This window comes from Globicephala melas, chromosome 20, assembly GCF_963455315.2.
Source record: "Globicephala melas chromosome 20, mGloMel1.2, whole genome shotgun sequence".
NCBI lineage: Eukaryota > Metazoa > Chordata > Mammalia > Artiodactyla > Delphinidae > Globicephala > Globicephala melas.
In genome coordinates, this window is record NC_083333.1 from 4,728,929 (window position 1) to 4,746,073 (window position 17,145).

Genomic DNA, 17,145 nt, shown 5'->3' on the forward strand with positions numbered 1-17,145 from the left:
TTCCCTCCGCTCTCCTGGTCCTCACCCCCAGAGCTCATCATTTAGGATAACTCTGTCCCACTGCTAATATTAATAATAGCTATCATTTACTGAGCACATCCTATGCATTAAGTTATTTGCAAGCAATATATCACTTAACCCTCCAGAGAGGTACGTACTATTAGCCCTATTTTATAGATGAGGAAACTGAGGTCCGAGGAAGGACGCTGAGCAAGTTGCCCAACCAAAGTCCCACTGTTAAATGGGATTCAAACCCAATCCTGACTCTAGAGCTTCGGAACTAGATAATGCAACTTTAAGAGCTCCACCAGCTACTCGAGAAAGGGGTCAGGGACTAAGGCAGCCTCATCCCTCTCTCCACAAGGGGGGAGGTGGGTCCACAAGCCCTGTTATCAGAGGAGCAAAAGGAGATACAGAGAACTGCACCGTTTTTTCAAAGTCACACAGCCAGGAAGTGACACAGCTGGGACTCAAACTTGGGTCAGCCCAAATCCCAAACCTTTGCTCTTAACCATATGTTCTTCTGCCTCTGGAGAGGAGAGTGACCACCGCCCCACGTGTTACAAAGCCCAAGACCTGGGGGAGGAAGGGGCCCAGGCTTGCCTCTGGTAGGCCTGGAGAAGGCCTTGGGAAAGCACCTCTGGACCAGGGCCAGGAGTGGCAGGCGGGCCTGAGCTGTCCAGGGGCTGTCCAGGGAGCAGGGGCCGGGCCGCGCAATCATGCGGAGCCAGAGATGGGCTGCCCTGCACCTCGGGCCCCAGGCCTGCTCCACCGTGGTGTCCAGTTACGGCCAGCTCGGCGCTTCCCTGGTCACGCCACATTTAGCATTGCCGAGTGAGCGGCACCGGGACATGGAGAAGGGGCGGTGGAGACTCTTGAAGGGGCGGGAGAGCCTCCACCAGGCCCCCACCTGGACCCCAGCTCCTAGCCCCCTCTGCCACTGATCCTCTGAGGGACTTTGGACAATTGCCCTCCCTTCTTTGTCCCCACTACCCCCTTGTCAAATGAAGGAGAGAGCTTATTTAACAAAGGTGTACCAACCCCAGGCTGGGCACATGGAGTCACCACGGCCATCCCTCCCCTCCAGAGCTCCTGGGAGAGCAGGGCTGGGGAAATGCAGTTCTCCTGCTCTGCCGGAGGGGGTCTTGTGTGTGTGTAAACCTCGTGCTTTTCTTGTTGTTTGGCGCCTAGCCCATGCACCCCCCACTCTGACCCGCAACAAATGAAGAGACTGAGAGGAGTGTAGCCTTCAGAGTCAGACAGATCTGGGTTCAAAACTTGACTCTATCAAGGATTAGCTATGTGACTTGGGCAAGTCACTTAACCCCTCTGAGCCTCAGTTTCTTCATCTGGAAAGTGAGGTTAATAATGTCCCTCACTCACAGGATTATTCTGACAAACCAATGAGAAAATTCTCCTAATCATTTACACAGTGGCCAGCCCAGAGCAGGCTCTCAGCAAAGGGTGGCCTTTCTCAGAAACCACTTGGGCAAAGAGGAAGAAATTCAGGAGAAACTGCCCTTTGCAGATGGTGGAGAAGGAAGGCAGAGAAGTGAGGGTAGTAGTAGTAAGAACCATACTAATGTTATAAAGCAGAGACTAACACACCATTGTAAAGCAATTGTACTCCAATAAAGATGTTAAAAAAAAAAAAAGAACCATACTAATAATGATGTTAATAACGAGGGCTGGCATTTACTGAGCACTTACTACATGCTAGGCACTGTGCTAAATTCTTCATGTGCATGATTTCATTTAATCCGGCATCCCCACGAGGGCGGCCCTCTCTCTCTCCCTGTTTTTGCAGATGATTGATGTGGAAGCTCAGAAAGCTTCGCTAACACAGCTAGCAAGGAAAGGCAAAGGCTGGCTTTGAGCTGAGTCCTCTTAACCACTCAACTGTGCTGGGTACAGAGTTCTCCTATAATTCTAGAAGGTCTGAACAGCAAGAGCCCTCCATGTCACCTAGTATAGGCCCTGAGTTTTTCGAAAGGTGAGTGCAAAGCTCAGAAAGGGCACTGGCCTGCGCAAAGTCCCAGGTACTTTGGAGTGTGGAGGACATAGGAGAAAACCAAATATGCCACACGTTCCACAGTGGGCCGGTGGTGGCATCCCCAGTGCCGTGGGGGATGCCGGCCAGGCTCACGGGGCCACGAGGCATCCAAGTCCCCTCGAGTCCACCTGCCTCTCTCTCTCTGTGTCCTTCATACTCTGTCTCTCCCATTGTTTATCTGCTTCCTTCTGTTTCCGATGTTCCTCTCAGTTTGTCTGTTTATCTGTCCCTGTCTGTCTGTTTCCCCCTCTCATCAGACATCTGGCTGGAGTCAGGGTCCCAGCCCGGGGATGGGGTGGGAATGGAGGTGGTGGACTTGGGCTTGGTCAGCCCTGGACGGTGGTCCTCACACTCATCACAGCTGGCTTTCTTCGAGGCCAGGACTGGGTGATGGTGTCGCTACTCCTGCAGCAGTCTGACGTCACGCTGCCGGGCCCCACCAGACTGGAAGGCGAGCCCCAAGGGGACCACATGCAGGCACCGGGCCTCCCAGGCTCCCCTGCCCCACAGAACGTAAGTACCAGGCACTTAGGTCCAGGCTGAGGCCAAGACCTGAGAGGTGCACGAGCCGCAGGTGGGCCATCACCCCCACCCCCCAGGGACCTGCCTGCATCTGTCTTGTCCCTTCCACCAGCAAATAAGTACCCAGTGACTCCCAGATACAGAAGTGTCAGACCTGGGCCTCTGCTTGTCCCTTCAGTCTGGGGCTTTCCCAGGGCAGGGCTGTGCCTCCATCCTGCTGGGGGCGACCAGGTTTAGAAACAGTGTGCTCTCGTCAGATTGGGGTTTCCCAGGGCAGGCTATGTCTCGCCAGAGCTCAGCCACAGGCCCTTTACCTTCGCGCAGAGTAGGGTCCCGGTGGAGCCTCCGCTCACAGGCTCTCTACCCTCTGTCCACCCCAGAAGCATGTCGGCTTCAGCTGCTCATCATTTGTGCCCGATGGCCCTCCAGAGAGGGCACCCGCACTGCCTCCACACAGCCCCTGCGCCGCGTCACCGGGTCCCGAGCAGGTCCACTGCCCAGCTGGCCCTGGCCTGGGCCCCTTCCGGCTCTCACCCTCAGACAAGTACCCCGGCTTTGGCTTTGAGGAGGGCCCGGCAAGCAGCCCCGGGCGCTTCCTCAAGGGCAGCCACGTGCCCTTCCATCCGTACAAGCGGCATTTCCATGACGACGTCTTCCCTGAGGCCCAGACCGCCTTGGCCCTCGCTGGACACTCCTTTAAGACCCCAGGGGCGCTGGAGGCCTTTGAGGAGATCCCCACAGATGTGGGGGAGCGTGAGGCCTTCCTGCCTGGCTTCCCAGCAGAGGCCTGGTGCAACGGGCTCCCCTACCCCAGCCGGGAGCACAGCCCCCAAGTCCTGGTGAGTACCAGTGGCCGGCAGCCATCCCACCTACCCCCATCCCAATTCCTGGCAGCCCAGAACAAACCCCCCGCCATCCCTTTCCAGAGCTTTCCACTCAGGGTCAGTGTGCACCAGGAAAGCAGTGAGCTCAGAGAGCTGGGGACCCTAGGCTTCATTCTGGGCCTCCAGGTCAGCTGGGCAAGGGTCGCTGCCCTGGCCTGGTGTGGAGGGGACAAGGCTGGGGAGGCCGGTCAGACCGAGGAAGCTGGAAGCTTCCCAGAGGCTCCTGAGTCAGGATTCCAGTGTGCAGCTTCTCTCTGTGTAAGTGTCAAGAATCTCCAGCCAGACCTACAGGCTCATATGCAAATGTGAGAAGAAAAACGCATTCCAGAGGCCAAGAGAAAGGGTTTAGGGAGGAGCCACAGGGCACAATGTTCTCTCCAGCATCAGCCTACAGAGTTGAGAGAGGACTTAAGTCTTCTCAAAGGACACAAGTCTTCTCAAAGGACACTCTGGTCCCATTCTTTACCCGGAGTGAGGCCTGGGTATATTCATAGAAATACCTTGAAAGCACCTTGAAAGCTCATTTCCTTTCATAGCCGTACCCACAAGCTGTGTGACCTTGGGCAAGTCACTTAAGCTCTCTGAGCCTCATCAGAAAAGTATCGTTAATAGTACCTCATAGGCTTGTTGCCTTGGGAAGAGGAAGACTAAAGGGAGCTTTGCTCCCCGCTCCCCAGCCTGGGCTGTGCCTACTCCAGATGCCCACCAGCTCTCCTTACCTCTTGCTTTCAAACAGGCTCCCATTCAATCCACAAGCCACCCCCAACAAAAGCCTGTTTCCCAGGAGGGGAAGATAGAGAAGGCGCTGGGCCCCTACCAATTGCGGCCAAGACGGAGTCTGCTTCTGGTTCTGGGGCCCTTTGACGGCGTCTTCCTCGGGCCCATTGAACGTGGCAGCAGCCCCCAGGAAAGGGACCATCATACCAGTTGCTTCCCCCCAAATGTCCACTCAGTGCCAGCCCGTGGTCACTGTGCCAGATGCTTTCTTTCAAGTGCCCTGTTCAATCCTCATGACAACCCTCTAAAGAGTTCCCACTAACCCCATTTTGCAGATGAGGAGACTGAGGCTCCGTAGAGACCAAGTGACTTGCCCAAGGTGTCTCTCAGCCTATAAGAAGTGAGGCTGAGGTTTGAGCCCACTTTCTTACACACACACACACACACACACACACACACACACACAATGGAGAGAAGAGTTTGGGCCCAGAGACCCACAGCAGGCTGGCTGACTCTGAGTGATCTTGGGCACATCACTTCCCTTCTATGGGCTCAGCCCCACCATCTGCCAAATGATAGGGCTGGACATAGTGTTTGTGGCCCTTCTAGATCTGAGATTCTATGATTAGGGTTATCTCTACATCAGCAATCCCGGGCACACCCAGAAAGAGCTCACAGCTAATTTGACCCTCTGGGCCCAGATGCTGGTTCCCAAGGCCCCTGGTAATCCCAGGAAGAATGGTCCACCTGCTCTTGGCCTTGTTGACCTTCCTGTACCTAGCTGCATACTCTGTCTGGCCCTACTCTGGGTAGAACTCTATGCTGGCCCCTGGGGGCTCCATGTGGGGCTCACAACCCTTGGGAGGCCAGAATCTGGCCTCCACCGCCAGCAGCAGCTGCAGGCTCCCTCCGCCAGAGTGAGAAAGGCCACGGGGCTCCAGCAGACCAGCAACAGTGTACACTCCCCAGAGCAGAGAGCAGAGGCTCTGAGTTGGGGATGGCCAGAGCAGAGGGGACTCGCTAGCCCCCTCCAGAGAGCCTGCCAGAGTTCCCTTGGGCTTTGCAGAAGAGGAAGGGTCAGGACCTTGGGGGCCCCAGCTGGACCAACCTCTCTGGCCACTTCCTGTGCTCCCCTCACCATGGCTCTGCAATGGGAATTCTAGAGCAGTGGTCCTTTGCACACCTGCTCTGAGGGGCTGGTGGCTCTGAACCAACAAGCAAGTCCTGAGCCGGGCTTGGTGAGTGGGGTCAGGCAGTGCACCCTTGTGCCATTCCAGGGAGACCTCTGGTCCTACCCCAGCTTCAGTGTGACCAATGACAAGTCTCCCCCATGTCCCCAGACAGCCCAGCCTCAGTCTCTCACCTGCAGGGAGGTGGGGGGATGGGGAGCCCTGTCAGTTCCAGCCTCAGCTCCACCACTAACTTGCTGAGTTCCCTCAGGAAAATCCCTGCCCTTCTCTGTTCTCTATTTGTTCTCCAGGAATAAGCTCTGGGGGAGGCAAAGTAGGGGTTGCTTTTGTGTAAGGTTCGAGACACAGAAGAGAAAAAGGAAGAAAAATATGGTCCAGCTCGGTCATCTGTTATTTTTTCCTTCCAGCAGGAGTCAGAAGTTGAGGTCAAGCCCCCACCTCTGGAGAGCGGTCCAGGCATGTACTGTTACCAGCCCCCCTTGCAGCATATGTACTGTCCTTCCCAGCCCCCCTTCCACCAGGTAGGTCTGGGGCAGGTGGGCAATTTTCCCCAGGGTCTCAGGATATTACATGTGTGGGTGTGTGTGTGAGTGTGTGTGTGCACACCTGGATGGGCAGGTAGGGAGAGCCGGGCCCTGAATCTCAGGCTGGGCCACCTGGGGTGGGGAACAGGGGTTCACGGGGAGGGAAGCAATTGCCCTTCTCTTGGGGTGGGGTTTGTCTGAGACACTGCCTGAGAGGTCTCAGGAAAGAGAGTGGGACTGAGACTGGGGCAGGGCCGGATGGGAACCAAAAAGGGAGAGAAGAGGAGAGCTAGAAAAGGACTGAGCAAAGAGAAAAGGAGTAAATGGGGTGACACACAAGGCTGAGCAGACCAGGGAACAGCGGGCTTTCGTCTGGGTCAGCCACCATCTTATGTGGCCTTGGCCTCAAACTTCCCTTTAGCCTAGACAGGGTGGAACCAGGAGTGAAGTTAGGGGACCTTCCCAGTTGGAGGTTACAGGTCCCCATCATCTCTGGCCCTATCCCCCTTCCCACCCCACTGCCCAGCCTCAGCTCCTCCCAGACGTACAGGAAGCCAAGTAATTGACCCATACTGGCATGGGATGGAGGTTTTTAAAAAGAGAAAGAAAAGAGTCCTAGAATAGCCAAGCAGCTCCCAGGAGTCGCCGGGCAAGACAGAGCAAGTGACTGCCCAGCACCCCGCTTCATCCACCTGCAGCCTGGCACTGAGACAGGCCCTGCCTGTGGAGCAGGTTCTGCTCCCAGCTCTTTGGCATTGGCCTTGATCTTGGCCAAGCCAGGGAGGCAGGCAGGTGGGCGGGGGATGGGGGTGTGTTGGTCAGACTGCCTGCTTAGTGCGGAGAAAGAAGGAGAAGGAGGGAAGCAGAGGAAACACAAGAGGGATCATCCTCACTCCATGACGAGCCTGGCTGGAATAGCCGAGCGCTCCTGAGGCTCGCGGTCTGACCCAGGGTAGGAATGTCCCTGAGGCGGCCTGGCCCGTCAGGGACTGAGCCACAGCAGGGCGAAGGGACTACCAGACCCTAGGCGGCCTCGTCATGCCCAGCCCTGTCTCGATGCCCTCTATTTTCTGCACCCCCTCCTCGAACAAGATAGCCACACCCAGGGCTTTATGGAACCTGCAGAGAGGTGACTCAGTCACTAAGTGTCTCTCGGGTGACCTGGAAAGATCACTTCGGCCTGGAGCAGATGGGGGAGTCAGAGTTTCCTACCCACCCTCACCCCCATAAAACACCATCCCTGGCACCGCAGCCACTCCCTTTGCCATAAAAACCACCTCCTACCCTCACCTGCCCACCATCGTGACCAGCCCTTTCAAGGAGCCACTGAAACTCATAAAAGGTGGCAGTGCCCAGCAAATGCCCAGGCTGGACACCCCACTTCCAGCCCGACCACTCCAGGAGATACCAGAGAGGTCTGGAGCGCCTGCCCAGAAGGGTACAAGGGCCTGGGCTACCCCTCACACTCTCTAGCCCAACTCCTGTCCTATCACCATGGCAACCAGAGTACCTAGAGACCTGAGAGAAAGATGCTGGAGGAAGGGAGCTCTGAGGCCTCTGAGATCCTGAATTCTGGAATGTGGATCTCCTCACAGGCCCCCGGATAGCCGCATCCTTGGCCAGCATCCTCAGATAGCTCTTTGGGGCCCATGACCATTGTGGTGGAGCACAGGAGAGAAGAATCTAGCCTCAGTTCCTTCTCTGGATGTATGTGAATGGGGGCAGGGAGCCCCCTTCCTTGGGAAGACTGGTTACCATGGCAACCACTCTGCCCCTTTGACCTCTACAGTACTCACCAGGTGGCAGCAGCTACCCTGTACCTTACCTGGGCTCCTCACACTATCCATACCAGCGGATTGCACCCCAGGCCAGCACCGATGGGCACCAGCCTCTCTTCCCAAAACCCATTTACTCCTACAGGTACGTTTCTCAGCACTCCTGAGGTAGAAGGAAGAGGGCTGAGAGGACCCTGGGGAAACTGAGACATGGAATCCCTTGAGGTATAAGGGTAATGGCAGGGAGTGGAAGTCATAGCTAGTGGACTTCCAAAGGATGCTATAGAGAAGATTCCAGCATGGGGCAGGGGGATTGACTAGTTCACCTCTGACCTCTCATCTCACCCTGGGGAGCCATGTCTGTGGCTCAGCTCAGCAGGTGCTGGTGCCCTGGATGAGCCCGCTAAGTTCTAGCTTCCTGGGGCCCAGGGCCTGAAACTGAGAGTTTAGGGGGGATGATTCCCCCCTTCTCCCTCCCTCCCCAGATATAGAGAGAAGCTTCACCCCAAAGCTCTGCTGGAAGTAAGTGAGGGATGAGGTCTGCAGATGCGGCTCAGTTATCCAGCACCTACCAGATCTGGTGCAACTGCTCTGGCGCTGGGGTTATAAGTACCAGGCCAGCAGCACCCAGCCCATCTGGGAGACCTTCCATCTGAACTTTCATTCATCTAACCAGCATCAATACTCGACCTCCTGTGTGCCAGGCCCCTCATGGGGTCAGGTCATCAGCCAGTATGAGCTCAGGAGAAGGAAAAGGAACTTAAACATTATCCAGGAGCACAGAGAAGGGGTTTGTGGAAGGCCAGATGATGAGCAGAAAGGAGCACATGCAATCTTTGGAGTCCAGTAGAACTGGGTTCTACTCCAGGCTCTGAATTTATTAGCTGTGAAACCTCAGGCAAGTTACTTAATCTTTCTGAGCCTCTGTTTATTCATCTGTTAAAAAAAAAAGAGAGAGAGAGAACTGCAATGTTCAGGCCTTTGGATGGATTAAGTGAGAGAATGTGCTTGGCACTTTTTAGGGACTCAAAAAACCTTAATCCCCTCCCTTACTATCCAACATTCATGCAATCGGCTGAAGGCTGACTGGTAATGACAGCTTCCATTTAATGAGTGCCTTCTATGTGCTAGGCAGCATGCTTAATCCTCACGACTCTGAGACAGCTATTACTCTCTTCACTTCAAAGCTGAGGAAACTGAGGCTCAGAGAGGTTAAGGCACTCACCCAAGGTCACACAGCTAGTGAGTGGCCAAAGCCAGGATTGTAACCCAGCTCTCTCAGATGCCACGAGACCCTTGTATATCAGTAATTCCTGACTTCAGTGGACACTTTCTCATTCCTTCTTCTCTGGACCTCATAGGGCCTCTCACGCGTGAATTCTACAGCAGACTATTCTTCCTTGACTATTCCAGCCAGGCCGGGGGTGGGGGTGGGGAGACTCCAGGCCAGGTCAGAGGTTCAAACTCTCAGAACTTTCTCTGCCTTCAGCATCCTCATCTTCATGGCCCTGAAGAACAGTAAAACTGGGAGCCTTCCCGTCAGCGAGATCTACAATTTTATGACGGAGCACTTTCCTTACTTCAAGGTGAGCCCCAAATCCACCACACCCCACCAGCCCCAGGCAAGCCAGGCCTCTCTGGAACCAGAGGATTCTGTTGGGAGGTGGGAGATGAGTTTGAGTGAAAGCCAGGAGAGGGTGTGTCCCCCACATGCTCCCCCTTGTCTCCACTTCAGAAGGACAGTTCTGTGTGAGGAAGAGAGAGCTCAAGCCATTCACCAAAGGTCACACAGCAGGCTGGAGTCAGACCTCATGCTGGTGGAAGGTGGACATGGCAATTCTGATAGGCTTCAAGGAGCGTCCACCTACCCCAAATGGGGAGAGAGAGCTTGGGAAGAAATGCGAGGCTGTTCCCACCGCTGCCCCCAGGATGCTGTAGGACTGGAGGAACTGGGGTAGGAGCTGGCCAGCCAAGGTGACACAGGATGCTGGGACTGCAGAACTCATTACCTTCCTGGGAGAGATTAGGATCTGCCTCTGTGGGCGGCAGTCTCAGCTGCTGTTCTGCCAGAAAGCAGAGTGTGGGCTTCATGGTCTTAGAGTGCCCTAGGGAACTGGCTGGTTCACCCGACCTTCCCATGGACGGGATCTATCAATAATTTCTATCATCCACAGAAGGGATGGGGCTCTAGCAAACTCCCTCCCTAGAGGCAGGACAGATGCCCTTCTCTCCATTTACTCAAGGCCAAACATCAAGTGGGATCACTTGCCGGCTCAAGCTCTCTGGCTTCCCACACCACCCACTTCCCTTGTCTGATGCTCCCCAGGCCCTCCAACAAAAACCCCTTCTTCTGGGGTGGGTGCAGGGGAGGTCAGAGCTTGCGTGTGAGGGGTGCCTTCTCCAAGGCCTGCACCCTAGTGGATACAGTCTCACCTTCTACCCAGGCAGAGGGTGGGAGCTGCGGCCCAGGTAAGCCAGAACCCAGCTCCACCTGCCAGTGATTTCTGGCCCCACCGTCTTCCCAACTGTGCTGCCTGGGGGTAATTCGAGGCTGATATTCAAACAAGCTTGTACTTGCTGAGCTGCCATCAGATGAGGAGTGGGCAAGATGGTCAGAGTTCTGGCCAAGAATGAAAAAGTATTGTCATCCATCAAAGGTCCTGGAAGGGAGAGGAGGAAGGAGAGTTGTCACGGGGATTCAAGAAGCATCAAAGTCAGTATCCAGAGCTGCCCTTCTACCCCAGCAAGTCAGGGGACCAGAGCCTCCCTGGCCTATAACGCTTTTAGAGGGTCCCCTAGGGCTTCAAGGAGCCAGGCCAGAGAGAGGGAAGTGAGGGCCCTGCCCCATTCCTCTCAGCCTGTCCTCCCTGCCAACTCCCAGCCCTTCCCTACGTCTCATCTTCCTGGCTTAATTATTTTTCCTGGGAGCTGTGTAATCCCTGTTTCGTAGGGCTGAGTAGTGAAGAGGTCTAACTGCTTTTTTTTTTTTTGGTTCCAGTTGTTGTTCTTAGCCAGTTGCATCACTCCCTCACTCCCAAGTTTACATTTGACTTCAGAGAGAAAGCATCTGTGAGGATGGGTCAGGCCCCAGATGGTGAAAGCAGTCCTATGGGGTGAGCTGGGCAGGGCCCTTAGTTAGGGAACAGAATTGGAGTCTGGGCTCTGTCACCACCTCCTTGTGTGATCTAGGGCTAGACCCTTTCTTCTCTGGACCTCAGTTTCCCAGTCTGTAAAATGGTCAGGTTGAACCCGTCGGCGCGTAAGTTACTTCCAACTCTCACCGTTCCCCTCTGACCCACCTAAGAAATTAGTTCAAAGATCCTCTGCCCCCTCTATCACTCACTCCCCAGTTGAAGGTCATTTTTCTGGGCAAGGACAGAGTGGACCCTAGGGTGGGCAGCACTCACGCCCAAGGCAGCTGAGATGGGCGTCCTGAAGCCCTGTGAGTCAGAGATGTGGGATTGGGGAAGGTCCAACCACTGGACATAATTGCTAGCACTGACCACCCCTCTTCCAAACAGGAAGTGGCTGGGGTGGGGGCTGCCCTGGCACCCCCAAATCACAGATTTATGGGGCCATAAAAGGGCCCAGTCCCCATTAACTCTGCCCACAGCCTTGACTCCTAGTAGGGACTGTCGTGGGAGTTGAAGCTGAATTCCCCAGCTGGCTGGTCCGGTGGCTCAAGAATTCTCTGTCATGACCCTGGGAGCCTTGAGGGTCATCTCAACCAGGCCCCTGACCCAGGCCAGCGGCCCCTGAGAAAGGCTCCAGCAGCTCCTGCGAGCAACTTGCAGTGACGCTGGCATCAGGGCCCAGTTCTGCTGGACATGATTCAGCCTGACTGCTCCCTGGGGCAAGTGAGCTGGGGAGGAGGGAGTGGCTGCCCCTCATTAAGCAGAAACTGTGAGCTGGAAGGGAGAGGGGCCGAGGGACGAGGGTAGAGGGACCTCACCAGCCAGAGCAGGCACTCTGCCCACAGTCACCCCTGCTGGGCCCAGGACTGCCACAGAGCCTGGGACAGAGCTGGAGGTGGGGGCAAAAGGGGTGCCCCCTGGCACCCCCGCCACTGCCTCTCACCCAACTGAGTCAGCCTAATAGTTTTTACAACCCTCCCTGGGCGCAATTACTGCCCTGGTGGCATGACCAGGCCTCCTAATGGGTGTTTATTCTGTTGGCATGAGCACTGCCCGCCTGAGGGCTGGCCTCCTCATCAGGCCACGCCCCCCAGGCACACACATATGAACACTCACAACCACACACACAGACAACCATGGATACCCACACACACACCCAGAGAGACTTTCTCACACACACTCATTTCTCAGGGACACACATGCCCTCACACTCAGAGGACTCCACAGACCTACACCCCAGAGACAAACTCACAGCAGGGAGAGCTCAGCGTAGCGAGTTCCTCTCCACAGACGGGTCCAAGCACAGGCCTGAGGACCCAGTGGGGAGTGGCCCAACCGCAGGCTGGGGAGGGGCGGGGCCGTCCGTAGCGCCCACCAGCCCTTCCTTTATGAACCACCTACAGCCCTCTCTGAAGGGCATGGTGTAGGACGAAGGCAGATTCTAGGTGCTACTAACTGTGAGCAAGGTTCTTGCCCACCCCTGCCCCACTGCTGAAGGGTACCGAGCGTGGGCTGGGTGCTGACGAGGACGACAAGCCCCAGGGTGGGTGGCAGTTCTGTGCCCAGATAGCAAAGGAGTTTTCTGGCTTCGTGACCCCGGCCTGAATTCTTGTCTTGCTCTGCTCCGGCAGACGGCGCCTGATGGCTGGAAGAATTCTGTCCGCCACAACCTGTCTCTTAACAAGTGCTTCGAGAAGGTAGAGAACAAATCAGGCAGTTCCTCTCGCAAGGGCTGCCTGTGGGCCCTCAATCCAGCCAAGATCGACAAGATGCAGGAGGAACTGCAGAAGTGGAAGAGGAAAGACCCCATTGCCGTGCGCAAAAGCATGGCCAAGCCAGGTGAGGCTAACGGCCATGCAGGGAGGGCCCAGGGTGCCCATGAGGCAAAAAAAATAAGAGTGGAGGAGGCAAGAAAAGCTGAGCAAGGAGAACTGATAAGTGAGGAAAGCGCCTGAGTGCGGTTCTAAGGCTGGGAGCGTTCGTGGGGAAAGGGAGGCCTCATGGTGTCTCTCTCTCTCTTGGGCCTTTTCAGAAGAGCTGGACAGCCTCATTGGAGACAAGAGGGAGAAGCTGGGTTCCCCACTGCTCGGCTGCCCACCCCCTGGGCTGGCAGGCTCAGGCTCCATCCGGCCCCTGCCACCTCCAGCCGGGTTCTCCCAGCCGCTGCAGTCAATCCACCCAGCTCCGGGCCCCATTCGTGGCAAGAATCCCCTGCAGGACCTACTTGGGGGGCACGCACCCTCCTTTTATGGGCAGACATATTCGCACCTCTCACCGGGCCTGGCCCCTCCTGGACCTCTGCAGCCGTTGTTCCCACAGCCAGATGGTCACCTTGAGCTGCGGGCCCAGCCGGGCACCCCCCAGGACTCGCCTCTGCCTGCCCACACTCCACCCAGCCACAGTGCCAAGCTGCTGGCTGAACCTTCCTCAGCCAGGACCATACATGAAACCCTGCTGCCAGACGGAGACCTTGGCACTGACCTGGATGCCATCAATCCCTCTCTCACTGACTTCGACTTTCAGGGTGAGCTGGGGATGGGAAGGGAGAAGTGGGACAGTACTGGAGAGGGACATCTGGCAGTGTGGCCCGTCCCGTCTAAGTCTCCAGGCTGCGGCCTGCTAACTAACTGCTGGGTTTCAGGTCAACTGGAGCAGAGAAGGCCCAAGCTGGGTAGGGGGTAGTGGTGGTTAAGGGTCGAAGAGGAATGTCCTTGCCCCCATCTCCCTCCTCCTGGTGCCCTTGAACAGGTTCCAACTGACCTATCATCAAACCGCTCTCAGCTCTGGGTGGGCTGGAAAGGGCCCAATGTTCCATTCCATATTTGGTTGTGAGTGACCGATGGTCTGAACATTCCCAGAAGCGATTGCATTTTCTGAGTTCATCTTCTAATGCAGAGGAAGGATACAGATCTTCCCCCTGGAAGAACGGAAGGCCTCAGAGCTAGGCAGGTCCCGGGGGAAGAGGTTCTATCTCTTCCGTTCCATCTTGCCTGCTCCATCTCTGCACGTGGCCAACCCCACCCATTCCCATCTAATCTCCAGTGCACCCCCAGGTCCTGGTACTGGCCACAGGGGGTTTGAAGGAGGGTGCTGACCCAGGCCTCAGACCTTCTGTGTGCACTGGGGTAGGAGACACCCACAAGCAGGTGGGAGCAGCCGACCCCCAGAGATCTCCCAGGCTGATGGGGAGAGAGCCCAGGTCTTGGGAAGCTGTTGTTAGAAACGAGCAGCTAGAGCCTCCCTCCAGAGGTAGGGAACAGGGCTCAACAGCCTCAGAAGAAGCTATAGACATGTGAGCTACCATAAGCATCACCTGAGCCCTGCTAACTGTGAGGCATCTTGTGAGGCGCTTTGCATGTGCTCTCTCATGTGTGCCTATAGGATAGGAGGGATTATTCAACCCACTTCACAGATGTGTACCAAGGTTAAGTAACTTATTCAAGGTCACTTAGCTAGAAAGAAGGAAAGTTAAGGGAATTCCGTGGAGGTCCAGTGGTTAGGACTCCGCGGTTTCACTGCTGAGGGCACAGGTTCAATCCCTGGTCGGGGAACTAAGATCCCGCAAGACGCGCAGGGCAGCCAAAAAAAAAAAAAAAGAGAGAGAAAGAAGGAGAGTTAGGATTGGAACCCAGGCAGCCAAGTTCAGTCGAGGGTTTAGTTCAGCTCTCTTCCTCCAGACCCTGCAGCCCTGATACCCAGGAAAGGAGCTCCAGGCCCTGGCCTGCCACGATGCAGGTCACACAACACATAGAGGAGGAGCTGGTGGCAGCACTGTTTGCTCCCAGAGTCAGTGCTTCCTGGCTTTGCTCCCGTCCCTTGGGCCCTGCAGTGGAGGATGCCCAGGGAGCTGAGCCCAACCAGCTCACTGGACGCAGCAGTGCATTGTTGGAAGATCCTTGGTCTGGGCTGCAGATCCACCTTCCTTGGGAGCCTGGGCAAGAGCCAGGGTGAAGAGTTCCTGGGGCTCCCTCCCCAGGGTAACCCCAGAATGTACAGCATCTGCATCAACCCTTCCAATAGGCAGCTCTCAAATCCTTGATCATCTCCCCCACCCACAAGAAAAAGAGCCACACAGATCATCTGAGCTATGGCTTTCAAACTGTCCTACATGGGAGGAGGAACCAGAGAGGTTTTGCAACTGCCTGGGGTCACAGAGCTAGTGCCAAGGGGCTGTTCTCCATTCAGTGTTACCCCAATCCTGCTCTCTTTAGCACGTGAGAGCATGGGGTGGGAGGTAGACAGGGCTCCTTAGTGCCTCCCAGTGACGCCTGTTCTCTCCCCCAAATAGGAAACCTGTGGGAACAGCTGAAGGATGACAGCTTGGCCCTTGACCCCTTGGTACTGGTGACCTCACCCCTGACATCATCTTCAATGCTGCCGCCCCAACCCCCATCCCCATCCCACTGCTTCCCCCCTGGGCCCTGTCTGGCAGAGACAGGCAGCGGGGCAGGCGACTTGACACCACCAGGCAATGGGGCCTCCGGGGCAGTGGGGGACCTGCATCTCACCACCCTCTACTCAGCCTTCATGGAGCTGGAACCCATGGCCCCTGCTGGCCCCTCTGTGTACCTCAGCCCCAGCTCCAAGCCCATGGCCCTAGCATGAGCTATGCTCAGCAGCTGCTCCAGCCTTTGCCTGGCCTGGAAGTCCCAGCTGGCCACCCATGTCGGGCTCACCTTAAAGGTCAAGGAAGGAACACACTCCCTGTCCCTGTGCCACTAAGCCAACTTGTTTGTTAGCTGGCAGCTGGGGGTGTAGAAGTCACCACCCAGGATTCTGCCCCTCACACATTTCTGCCGCCTGGTACACGAGCTCCTCGCTCAGGGCCCCTGAAGAGCAAGTGTCTGGTCAAGAAGAAAATACATTCTCCCTAGCTCACACTCATCCACACTTAAGCCCTCATGCACGTATGCACGGGCGCACATGCACAGACACACACACATACAGTTATGCAGACATACACACACACACACACACACACACATACCTTATATCCAGAGGAATCAGAACTACATCAGAGCCTGACTTCATTTTGGGGGCAGCTGAGGGCTTTGGTTACCAAAACTCAGGGCCCCCATGCCAGGTCCAAGACCACCATGGAACCCTATTCTGACGTCCACGTTCTCTGCAGGCCCGTTCCCCTCCAGGCATGATCTTTCCCAGAAGCCCCCTGTATTTATTCTCCCATCTTCATCCCAGCGGCCCATCAAGAAGGAGGAGATATGGAGTTTCTCCCCAGGTTGTCTGTGGACCCACGCCCGGGGTCTGCTATTCATCAGCACCCGCCCTGCCAGGCTCTGCCTGTCCTCAACTTAAGCTCTCTCTGGCCTTTCCCAGGATGACACACAGGAGGGGCAGTGTCCACCCCAGGACCAAACTGAGCCCAATTCTGACACAAAGTGTTTGGAAAAGCCCTTGCCCTCAGAAACTTGAAAGTGTCCTTTTCTCCCAGCCCTGGGTGCAGGAAGGGCCCCTCCAGGTCACTACAGTCTCACTCCTGAGAAGTTCATGTAGTTTAGGCCCCAGCTTGTGAATTACTTCCAGCTGTCTCAGGCAGCCTGGGCATTCAGGGAAGGGAAGTCTGGTAGAGGCTGGTGGGGCAGCACCCATGCCCCCCTTCTTTGACTGCTTGGCAGGCCCGGGATGCCCCTGGAATGAGGAGCTGTGACCCAGTTGCCCTCCATGCCCTACCTGAGAGCCCAACCCCTACCAAGTGGGAGCCTCAGCCTATCCAGGGTCTGAGGGTGACAAGAACCCCCGGAGGTTGGCCCCAGGTTCAGATGAGACACAAGCAGAACTCTTGAAGACCTGCCATTGTCCCCTGTCCTGGAACAATAAAGCAAGTGCCCTGTGGTCTCGGCTACCAAGCTTTCTTTTCCGGACCTCCCCACCTGGGGCAGAAATGTTAGGACACACGGACTGTAGATTCCCTGGTCCTGTGATCTTACCCCGACCCTCACCTAGGACTGTGAAGTTTCAATCCAAAGAGTGAGGTATCTCGGAGTACTTCCTAACCAGCATGGGGAGGATGGGGCTGGCGGGGAGAACTTCCTCCAGGAGAACTTCCAAAAGGATTGGAAGCAGCAGCTGCCCTGCCCAGAGGAAGGGAGAGGGTGCCCTTCCACCACACCCCTTCGTACTGAGATCTACCCCTCCCTCCTCTCACCCTGCATCTCCTCACACAAGAAAGGGTCACTGCCCTACCCTGGCTGTGCCTTGCTGCCCCCATCTTTCCCTGGCTCGGCTCTGGGTTCCACAGATGACATGAATGGACCATAGCCCTGGAGGGTGGTCTCTGGAGGGCCAGGGGCCCACTCAGTCCCACTTAGGGTACCACCACCAGGCA

The 17,145-nt window shown here is 56.1% G+C and overlaps 1 protein-coding gene across 1 annotated transcript; it reads left to right on the plus strand.

Annotated features, from left to right (window-relative positions):
• The first annotated feature begins 2,443 nt into the window (after positions 1-2,443).
• Positions 2,444-15,404, plus strand: FOXN1 (forkhead box N1). Its single transcript, XM_030862042.2, has 8 exons — positions 2,444-2,566; positions 2,956-3,414; positions 5,777-5,887; positions 7,680-7,810; positions 9,155-9,251; positions 12,431-12,638; positions 12,832-13,323; positions 15,088-15,404. Exons 1-8 carry the CDS (start codon positions 2,444-2,446, stop codon positions 15,402-15,404), a joined length of 1,938 nt encoding a protein of 645 aa, XP_030717902.2.
• Positions 15,405-17,145: the final 1,741 nt, after the last annotated feature.